This window comes from Dendronephthya gigantea, unplaced genomic scaffold (genome assembly GCF_004324835.1).
Source record: "Dendronephthya gigantea isolate DGI-Jeju-01 unplaced genomic scaffold, DenGig_1.0 000051F, whole genome shotgun sequence".
Classification (NCBI taxonomy): domain Eukaryota; kingdom Metazoa; phylum Cnidaria; class Anthozoa; order Malacalcyonacea; family Nephtheidae; genus Dendronephthya; species Dendronephthya gigantea.
In genome coordinates this window covers 331,458-343,317 of record NW_021163061.1, presented here as the reverse complement: position 1 = coordinate 343,317, position 11,860 = coordinate 331,458, and the positions used below count along the sequence as shown (strand labels likewise).

The 11,860-nt window shown below is 37.6% G+C and overlaps 1 protein-coding gene across 1 annotated transcript; it reads right to left on the bottom strand.

The window, feature by feature from the left end:
• Nucleotides 1–248: 248 nt before the first annotated feature.
• LOC114528823 (probable histone deacetylase 1-B) lies at nt 249–7,282 on the bottom strand. Its single transcript, XM_028550537.1, has 16 exons — nt 7,206–7,282; nt 6,926–7,038; nt 6,193–6,310; nt 6,030–6,104; nt 5,802–5,940; nt 5,477–5,618; nt 5,137–5,229; nt 4,306–4,414; nt 3,960–4,100; nt 3,620–3,728; nt 3,374–3,432; nt 2,929–3,012; nt 2,211–2,520; nt 1,708–1,812; nt 1,391–1,455; nt 249–1,212 (listed from the first exon to the last, which is right to left on the bottom strand). Exons 1-16 carry the CDS (start codon nt 7,255–7,257, stop codon nt 1,106–1,108), a joined length of 1,821 nt encoding a protein of 606 aa, XP_028406338.1. The 5' UTR covers nt 7,258–7,282; the 3' UTR covers nt 249–1,105.
• Between the last annotated feature and the right edge of the window lie 4,578 nt (nt 7,283–11,860).

Here is an 11,860-nt window from a genome sequence, read left to right as displayed (position 1 = left end):
TGTAAACAGTACTAACACCGACTTGAATTCAGGTCAAACTTTTCCATACCAAACACGGATTTATTTGCAAAAGCATGTAAATTATCTATGGCTTTGAAGCAATTTTAGAGGACCACAAGTTTATCAGTATACTGTCATTTTCATAGTCCCTGAACAGTACAGATCTCTGTGCTTAATGTATTATGGAAAACTTAAACACTATTGAATTGCGACAGAACCTTCTGAAGAATGCACCGAGTAAACTATGACGAATAATAAAAGCTTTATTTTTGCATTCAAGCGTTTAACTACACTACAGATTACAATACAAGCATTAAAGTGAGTATAAATACTGTACAAGACAACCTATCAGATTTATGATGAAAGCAATATAAATTTGCATAGTAACATTACTTTACCAAAAATCTTGATATTCTTAATATCCTGATATTCTTAATGCGCGCATACTTAATTTTAAAATACGTTGGTGCTGTTGGAAACGTTCTAGAAGCCGCAGTTGATGTAGAGTTCTGTAATATTGAAGTAAGATCAAGGGTCTGTAATATTCTACATAATTCTACCTGCAAGGTTATTTTGAGTTTTTTTAATACGAGCAAATAAAGTCGAAAGAACACGACAGGCCACACTGGAACTGGTCATGTTTTTTGTATGCATATTTAGAATGGTTTCTGCAACCACTAACTTTTGAAAAAGATTCTTTTTCAAAACTTGGAATATTTCCTAAAACTTGGTGCTAATGGACCGAATCGATACTGCAAAATTATTTTATCTACATTCAAGGTTTCAGGGCGGAGGATATTGAAGTTACCGCTTGCAGTTGTTGCAAGGAAATATGGTTTGCATAAAAAATATGTTTTTAACAAGAAAAACAATCATTATCTCAACTCGTAGTCAAACCGACTACAGCAGAAACAACTACCGTTATCATTTTTAACTATGATGAGAAAATTTGCAGATTTTTATCTTCCTTTGTGAATCATTGCATATTCGCATAAAACTTAAGTTATCATATACTATACTACACGCGTTCTCGCTTATAATGTTACCATTTCCCAATGGCGACGACTTCAGGTTAATACGTGATCTCGATGCGTAACCATGGAGACTAAAATTCCATTGGCTGTTCGGCGGGGGGAGCGGCGTCCGACGTAGGAGGCTGGGCACTAGCAGGTTCGGCAGGCGGATTTTCGGGAGGGGCCTCGGGCGGTGCGACTAAAATGGATTGATAATAGATTGTGTTACACCAATGCATTTTACACGGAAGGAAATATAACTTTTGCTTTAGGGTTTAACCCGCCACCTCTATGGGTAAAAACTGTGCCATTTTGGTGCATACTGAAGTTGCCAGCTGTGTCCTACTGGGGTCAGAGATAAAAAGATAGCTACGAACCTGGTGGTTCGGCAGACTTTTCAACTTCTGTGTTGTTTGTGGTTACCGCGGCTTCGTCTGTGGATCTAAATAGTTTAAAAACGTCAGAAACGTGGAAAAATTACACGAACTTGCCAGAATAGACCTTTCTCGTGATGACGTCAAACGCGGAACGTCTGATGTTACGCAAAGTTTGATTGGCTCCTCAAAACTAACGAGCCAATCAACTTCGTGTAACATCAGACTTTTCCCGCGCTTGATGTCATTACGAGAAAGGTATTTGAATTACAAAACGGTTCACACAGTAAAAAAAGATCTTTTAAAAACAGTTTCAATACCCGGGTTGTTTTTTCGCGTCTTGGGCGTTTGGTTGAATCTCGTCGTTGCTCGTTTCCTCGGGTTTATTTTGATTTTCGGTCACAGGTGCAGAGCTCGAGTCCACTCTAAAAAAACAATGAAAAAACGCCATTAAAGAAAACATAAGTTTTGTATTCAGGCAGAGTTAAAAAAAGTCAGACACACACAGCCCCTAAACATCATCTCATGGGTAAGACGATAACCGAGTCGAGAAATATGCAAGAACTTACTTCTCATAATATTCTTGTACGTTTGCATAGGACATCATATAAGTAGTTGCACTGATGAAGGCCCGGGTGAACGGATCGAAAGCTTTGCGGTATTAAATACTTAGTACGTGGTGTACCTACAAGCTTACGAACTCTCCTGACGAAGGCCCTCAGGTCGAAACGTCGAGAAGTGTTTTGTCTATTTTAGCCAGTTGTTATACAACATTTTGTTAAGTTTGCTAAGTTGTACCTACAAGCTAATTTACTTAACTTACTTTTCGCCATTAGTCTCGTTGTTTTGTTCCGGATTTGAGGGTTTTTCTGGCGACTTCGGGTCGGTAGTCTTTGGTGAGGCGGCTGGTTTTGGCGAGCTGGTCTTTGATGTTGGTGCACTTGATGATTTCGGCTCCGTCTTCAATTTAACGTCTTCTGCTTCGCCGGTTTTTTCGGCGACTTTTGGTCGCTTGGCTGTCGGCTCGTCTTCTTTATGCGAGTTGGCATGTCGTCGTTCTCCGCCTTCCTCCGCCTCATCTTCGGAATCCGAGTACTCCTCGGGTCTAGCGATCTCTTTGTCCGATGCCATAACTAGAAAATAACGTTTCAGTGGTCATTACTCTGAAATTCTCAAGTCCTGAGCAAAATAATTCAGATCGGATTAAATTCAAAGCAAACGCAACAGGAGATTATAAGACACTTTGCACCAGAGACTATCAGATTAGAGTAGATCGGATTAAAACAGATCAAACGGGATCACACCGTATGATAGACCCGATTATACTATAACCTACAGATTGGATCAGTGCAGATCGGAACCGATCAACAGGGATCAGACCTGGATAAACAGGGATCAGACTTGGATCGACAGGGGTCAGACTTGGATAAATGGGATCAGACTCGGATAAACAGGGATCAGACTTGGATAAACAGGGATCAGACTTGGATAAAGAGGGAGCAGTAAGGGTTATATCATATGTATCCATCTGAATCACTTACTGCTGATTCTCTTATCAGGTTTGCGATCTTCCTCTTCATCCTCAGCCTCGCTATCATTTCCTATAGCGTGATCATCAGGTATACCTAAATCACAACATATACCCCTTTGAGTTCACTCATGATCATATCGCGATATAAAGTCACAGTTTAGAGATACTGTTGTTTCCTGGTTGTTACCGCATTTTATGCAAATATATATTTATCAAACTTGCGATTAGGCTACAGTATACTTTCCTTACTCTGACAGCATTTTGCAACGAAACTTTGTAGTTTTACTAATTTTACAAACATGCACTTACTACCTGTGGTTTTAGGGATGTCGTTCTACTAGTTCAGATGAGAATTCCCATCTATTTTGCTATTGCTGGAAACAGCCTTTTCTAGTGACATAAAGAGTGATATTTTCTATCATTTGCTACATCAACAACCTCTTGCAATTACTCACGTTGCATCTGGACTCCTGGAGCGTGTGGAATCATACGCAAGTTCTCAAAAAGCCTTTCCCTGAGAAGAAAAAGAAACGATTTCGGTAAGTTGATGGACCAGTTGATGAAGCCTGGTTTCCATGACTCACTGATAGTCAGCGAAGCCATTTCCTGTGGCCTTTGACAGAGGAAGTATTATTAAATCAACAAAGATTCTCTCATCAGTGACCACAACCTCAGACAGGCGGACAAACATTGAAACTTACTTAGTTCTGTCTAAATATTCCTGTTGGTTTGAATTTGGCATGTTTGATGGGCTGATGTGAAGTTTGAAGTCTGGACCAAAGTACTCAAAGTAATCATTATATGGTAGCTCTAGAGAAAAATATGGATATTAAGAAGCCCCACACATCCTCCATCATCATCCCACATATCCCTATCATCACCCCACACATCCTCCATGCTCACCCCACATCCTCCATGATCACCCCACACGTCCTCCATCATCACCCCACACATACTCCACCAGCATCCCAGATATCCCCATCATCACCCCACAGAACCATCACCTCCCCCCCCCATCACTATCATCACCAAAACACTCACCATTAGCAATATCAAGATCCAGTGCAACCGAAGTCTCGTATGTCCAACATCTGGCAACATTGCGAATGGTATAACCACCTCCTCCCAGCATTAGCAGTGGGATATTAAACTTCTTCACAAATGAAACACATTGTGCATGACCTAAGATAAAAAGGAGTTGATCCTTACCAGATCTCTTGGAAGAACAGCTTAGAACTGATAGAGCTATCCAGTATAAATAAAGTTAGTTTAGTTTAGGTTTCCTCCTGTAGTAACACTGAATCAATAAGAGTAGTTTAGCATTTATTGAGCTATCCAATTTAAATAGATAAAGTTAATTTAGATCAAAAGTGATGACTGAAAAAACCTTTTAATGAGAGGTTAAAACATCCTAATCTGTCACCAGCCAAAGAATCTGCCCCACATTGAAGAACAACAGCATTTGGTTGATAAATCTCCATGACTTTTGTAATAATCTGAAAAACACAAGAAATGTTTGCTTTATCATCTGGAGTTTGACGGCTAATTATATATTTGAATTTAGTCTAGCTGACTCAAGCTTGAATTAATACAAAATGCCTTTATCATTGGAGGTTTCATGATGTATGAGCATTGTTTAATAGATGGATGCAAAATATGGATAAACTATATGCATAGCATATCCACTCATCCACATATATTAAAAGAAGATAATATAGCAGTAAAAATTGTAAGTTTAAAGGATCTTCTGTCAAGAAATATTTGTTTCATACTAAGACTAAGAGTATGGTTTTGAACTCGAAGTCCACTCTAAGAAACAAATTTTGCTCTACCACTATATTGGACATAACTCGTCATTGAATTTCGACCAGTATGCATTAATAACCAAATGAATGGTCTCGATATAGTGAATGATTGCATGTTTGAAGTAAATTTTGTGAAATCTGACCAAAAATCCGACCAATGCGGTATGTAGCAATATAATTAGGAAATGCAATTTTTGATTGTTAATTTGTTTTCCACCAAAATGTGTTGTCATTTTAGAACATATTGATGTTAAAATAAATGCTCCTATTTATGTCTTTAATGTTTGAATTAGAAGCAATGCCTTTGGAAAATGGAAAACAGTGTTTTGAATTGAGTCTTGGTTTGGTTTATAAGACCAAGGTTAAAATAATGTGGCCAAAAATCTTAAAAACACTAGTTAGCAAGCACTCACTGGCTTGAATATTTCTTCATAAGATTCATCATCAATGCCATCACGTAATGGAAAGTTGACAGCATAATATTTGCCTTTGCCTGCACCAATATCCTAAATGAAGGGACAGGTTTTTACAAGGTTGAATTGGAATGCAGTGAAAGTATTGAACTCTTAAAAACCACAGCAGTTGAACTAGTTAGTTCCCACCCACTAGGTGGAGGAAAAATTAAAACGTTCAACTCAACATTCTACACCAAATCAATATGAAAACAACTGGAATGTAGACATTATAAATAGCAGAAACTCTCAAGAGAGAAGAGCCTAGATCTAACCCCTTAATGCTCGCTCATATACGTACACGTATGTCTCCTGTTCCAGGAAAATATTCTCCGTATTTATGAAATGAAACAGTCATCACTCTATCAGTTGTGTAGAACGCCTCTTCCACCCCATCACCGTGGTGAATATCAATGTCCACATACAAGACTCGCTGATGGTACCTTTTGGAAAAGAAAACAACCATTTTGTACAAACAAGCTTTTTCATTCCCCATTGAGCGTCTCGAGAAAACACTGCTAAATGTGTGCACAATTGACTATTGTATTAAAACGTGATAGTTATTTGGTTACTAGTTCAATGGTAAAAAATCACTAGCACTTTATTTAACGCTGCATGACTCCTACCTCAGCAGTTCAAGGATTGCTAGAACAATGTCATTTACGTAACAAAAGCCGGATGCCTCAGATTTCTTCGCATGATGCAGGCCACCAGCCCAGTTGATGGCGATGTCTGTTTGCTGTTTATTCAGTTTCACAGCCCCAGCTAAAAAAAATCGGGTGAAATTAGCGATAAGCAACCATGACATAAGATTCATTTAAAATATACCAAACCAAAACTCATTAGAATCTTACCAATTGATCCACCAGTTGAGAGTTGGCAAAATTCAAATAACCCATCAAACACAGGGCAATCTTCACCCACATTGACTATAGGAATGATATGGAAGGAAATTTCAGAAAAACTGAAACTCTAGACATAGATTGTCTATAATCACTGCCTTAACTGTCAACTCACATCTTTGCATCTGTTTTGTATACTCCGACATGTTGTCCGGACGAATTGTTTTCAAAAATTTCACATAGTCATCGGAATGATATTTTGTCATTTCATCTAGGTTCGCTTTGTGAGGTCTCTGCAATGTGTAAGATTTTAAAAAGGATATTAAAAAGCTTTTCTTTTGCAAAAAAGGGAAATGGGAGCAATTTTGCCCTAGTTTGGTGAGAAAACTTTAACAATATGCTAAATCATAATAGAATAGATATGGTGCAATTGATAAAAAGGAATGCAAACTACACCCATGGGGAAATGGGGGCCAAAAGTCAATTTTTATTCCAGTTTGCCAAGAATTTACCTGAAAAATCATATATGTAGTTGAACTTTGAAGATAGAAAGGTTTTTGGGTAAGGAGATCTATATAGATCCTCTTTCGAAAAAAAAACATGAAAGTGCAAAATAAACTGGAATTGCTTACTCATCATTTTGTTAAAGTCATTTCTCCTCCTAATCCTTTGGCATATGGTAAAGTTATGACAAGTGAGAAAATTGTTCTGATCTAACCAGAATAATTTTCTAACATTGACCGCAAAGGCGTAAATCCTCTTGATGAAGGTGGGTAACAACTATTGAATCAACAAATCTTGTCGAATCTTCCACATTGAAAGTATGGGCACTTTTTGAAAGAGTACACATTGTTCTGACCATTGAATGTACATGTAATAGTAATATAGACATCCAATGTTAAACTTACATAAATTTCCATTTTTCTGTACAATCCATAGTTGAGGAGTAGATTATGGGTCATTCGAATGCGATGAGGTTTCATAGGATGACCCTGGCCATAATAATAGTTACCAACATCGCCTATATATGGACGAAAAATACATGACAATACCATTCACAAATGTCAAGAAATAAAGTTGAAATGTAACCCCACTATCACCCAACGGAACTGCGTGAAAATCTCAGAGAGTGAAGTTTGATGTATAAGTTTGTTGCACACGAAAAGTTTAGTGGAGATTAGCACGTACCATCGTAATAATAACAAACTCTTTTTTTACCGGCCGGATACACGTTCGCCATGCTGTTGCCTTGTTCTTTCTGTTCAAAGCTGGTAAGTGGTAACTTCCAATAAAATGGTCATGTGATCAAAATCTACCTTCTCCTCCAATCAGCGAGCCGTATCTTGAAATAATTATTCACTAGCATATACAGGTCAGTGGCCTCAGCACAGCGAGCCCGAGAATTCAAATTTACATATAAACACAGAGCACCCAGGCAACATATTTTTTGATGGTGATAAGTCCATGTTACGAGTCACGAAATATAGTATAATAATTAATTAAATCTTAACTGCATAAATACACGGGCAGTAAAATATAATGCTACGCAAATTCAGTGGTCTAGGTTCTATAGTTCTATTGTTCTATGGTTCTTGGGTATATGGTTCTACAGATTGTTCTAGGTTCTATATAGTTCTAGGTATGGTTCCATGGTTCTATGGCCCAATTGTTCTACGGTTCGATTGCTCTAGATTCTGCATACAAAGTCGCGAAAAAAGTCGCGAAAATGCCGGTGAGCTATACGAGTAAACTGGATTGGTGGGGTTGAGACAAACCACTGAACTGTAAATATTTTAATAATTTTCTTGTATGATTGCATGGCGACTTTAGTAATTATAATAACTTGTAGGTACACCACGTAAGTATTAAATACTGCAAAGCTTTCGGTCCGTTAACCCGGACCTTCATCAGTGCAATTACTTGAATACACGTTTGCGCGTCACTTAAATATCATGTTAGTCGTGATTAGTTTGCTCGCGCTATTAATTAAACGGTTTCATTTAATTAAGTTCTAACTAATGCGCGCGCCCTAGACAAGTATTTGACTAAGAGACACCGAAAAGAGCACGCCACGTACTATTAAGTGGCTTTCCCTCTTGGACGATAGTTTGATGTTTATAAATTTCAATAGATTCTCTCATTTTACGAGAGACAGCAAACTTATCGTTTGCTAAAATGGTAGCATCGTTCCATTTAATGCGATGATCATAAGTCCATGCATGGTGAGCTACTGCAGACTTATCCAGTTTACCTTTCTCGCAGTTCGTCTTATGTTCTTTAAGACGTATTGAGAGATTTCTACCGGTCTCTCCAATGTAAACCAAACCACATTCACATGGAATGCGGTACACACCAGGTTTCTGTTGTTCATCGACGCCATCCTTGTGTGTGTAAAGAGCGCGAAACAATTTGTTATTGCTAGAATGGTAAACTTGTATTCCAACTTCTTTTAAAATCCTAACGATTTTATATGAAGCTGGGCCAATATATGGTAAACAGACAGAGGATAGATATTCCGTGTCTTGCCTCTGTCTTTGCTGTTCATTCATAGCATGTTCTATGAATTTCTTAGGATAACCATTCAGTTAAAGCATTTGAAGGATGTTCTGCACATGAATGGTTATCCTAAGAAATTCATAGAACATGCTATGAATGAACAGCAAAGACAGAGGCAAGACACGGAATATCTATCCTCTGTCTGTTTACCATATATTGGCCCAGCTTCATATAAAATCGTTAGGATTTTAAAAGAAGTTGGAATACAAGTTTACCATTCTAGCAATAACAAATTGTTTCGCGCTCTTTACACACACAAGGATGGCGTCGATGAACAACAGAAACCTGGTGTGTACCGCATTCCATGTGAATGTGGTTTGGTTTACATTGGAGAGACCGGTAGAAATCTCTCAATACGTCTTAAAGAACATAAGACGAACTGCGAGAAAGGTAAACTGGATAAGTCTGCAGTAGCTCACCATGCATGGACTTATGATCATCGCATTAAATGGAACGATGCTACCATTTTAGCAAACGATAAGTTTGCTGTCTCTCGTAAAATGAGAGAATCTATTGAAATTTATAAACATCAAACTATCGTCCAAGAGGGAAAGCCACTTAATAGTACGTGGCGTGCTCTTTTCGGTGTCTCTTAGTCAAATACTTGTCTAGGGCGCGCGCATTAGTTAGAACTTAATTAAATGAAACCGTTTAATTAATAGCGCGAGCAAACTAATCACGACTAACATGATATTTAAGTGACGCGCAAACGTGTATTCAAGTAATTGCACTGATGAAGGTCCGGGTTAACGGACCGAAAGCTTTGCAGTATTTAATACTTACGTGGTGTACCTACAAGTTATTATAATTGTAAATATTTTACTTGACTGGAACGACATCACTGAACTTTATCAATACGGTAACACTGAAGTGAGAGATCATCTGCTTAAAATGTTAGATTACGTCAACATCTGATAAGATAGAGACGTTCCTGTTGTAGACTGCAGTTGTCATCACTATATATAGCATGATGACTCATACCTACCTCTCCATGGACCCGGGATCGTAGACAATCACAAGTCATAACGCGATTGGAATAATCACTGTTTAATCATAAGTTTTGTCACCCACGAGCTTTTTTTCGCTTTCCATAGATTTTGCGATGATGTTGAACTAAAGTTTGACTAAAAGCATTTATCGTCTTTCTAGGGAGGAGGGGGAGGGGTTATGTCATAGGCACAGACTGACAAATGGGGAGATGGGTGATCCACGATTCCACGTATCCCAAATTCTATAACTTAAGACACGCAGATATTGACTGGACGGAGTTTCTTTTTACCTAGGACAACGTTTGTGTGAATATTTTTCTTCGATCTTCTATGAATAATCGGAATATAAATTGACTGTGCATGTCTTTCAAACAGACTGAAACTTATGTTCGCGACTTGTGTATTTGGCAGCTTTGATCTTGACCAGTGAATTTAGCTGAATTCTAATAAATAACTTTGATTTTCATTTCACTGATCTCGACTTATACTTTTAAACGATCTCAACTTTCGACTTATCAACTTTCGTTCAACTTTCGTTATGATAAATTCGTGAGGTCAATGTCTTCAAAACTTGTTAGCTAACATCTATTTCATCTTCTTTCCTTTCGTTCATCCATTACTGTTATCATTACATAATTTTAAATTAAATTTATCGAAATTGAATTTCCCGGCAGCGACATTCAACCTTCAGTCAGAATAGCAGTACTGCAATGATTAACTGACATTGAGGAAGGTTGAAAGAGAAACACTGAATAAAACATTGCAAAGGAGTAAGTACTAGACTAGTGAGGCTAGTATTAGTAGCAACAGTCAACACTCAGTCAGACTAGCAGTACTGCAATGATCAACTGACATTGAGGAAGGTTGAAAGTGAAACACCGAATAAAACATTACAAAGCAGTAAGTACTAGACTAGTCAGGCTAGTATTACACTATTACTGTATTACTCTATTGGTATAAAGGCTAAGAAATGTAAGTTTTTTCTTCCCTGAGAATAGTATATTCACGTCACGCAATATTTAGCATTGAAAGAAGTTTATCTGAAGTGATGTTTTTCATTTACGAATGGCTACAAAACCGTAATCTAGTCAGAGAGCAAAAGGAAACAGACGAACCTAGTCCAGTTTATTGTGTCATGAATATTTTTAAACATTTTAAAATCCAAATAACGGTATAGGCTTAGCGGTAATTTGCAAGCCAGGTGAAGATAATATTTGTTAAGCCACCTTCCGGGTACTTGAATATTTGAAGTGTTTATTCTTTAAAGTACAATAAGTCACTGACCACAAATGACTTTAAATGACCTGTTTTCATAAGACCGCCTTTGAACAGATAACGTCATCATTAAATATACACAACATTCGCAGAGTCAGCTCCAAACTTATAGCTGACCTTGCCGGCAAACTCGATATAATATTCTGTCGTCTGCAATTGCAAAGCATACACTCCATTGTTTTAAACCAATATAAGCTTGTTATAACAATCACTCGTGATTTTTTGAGTCTTAGATATTGTTGCTCTAACCTATTTCTTCACGGCAATATGCTTGTTTATAGCCAAAATTCTTCGCTAAAGACAACTACTGATGATTGAACTGATCAGCGTATTAAATTTGTACGACTTTGAAACAAGATGGCTACTTAAAAATCAATATATACCGCCTCTAAGAAAGATAATGATCTATAGTTATAGATTATAGTGTAATGTATAACATTCACATAGTAAAGCAATCCTTTTTTAGGTTCTTTACTATATCTGGAGTAAAAAGTCTGATGTTTGGAAAGTTTGCATATGATATTTGCTAACGTCTGCTTATACTTGAAATACTGATACTTGATATTTGCTGTATACTTAAAAAGAATTGCTGAGTTGTACGTTTCTCTTCAGTTTTTCAATATAACGAATAGGCAAAAGATGAAACGGTGGCGAAAATAAATTCCGTCTAGCACAAATATTAGTATAGTGCATGGTTCTCAAAAATGTTATCATATACATGGGATTTTCCAGCGCTGCGCGCGCTTCGATTCGTCTGGTTGCATGTTGCCTTCTGGGCATATGCAGAGGGAGAAATATCCATGGCATAGGAGAATCTGGCTTCTGCTCTCCTCAAAATGCATTTAATCAATGGTCGATTCTGTTTGACATAACTGCCTTGTGTGAGCATGAACGCCTATCTCGCTGAAAATGACAAATCTTTTCAAAATGAAGTTCTCACTTACTCACAAAGTTAAAACGAAACCATTGGCATTGAATGTTTGTTTTCATGCTTGATCTATACCTACAAGCTAAGAGACCTGA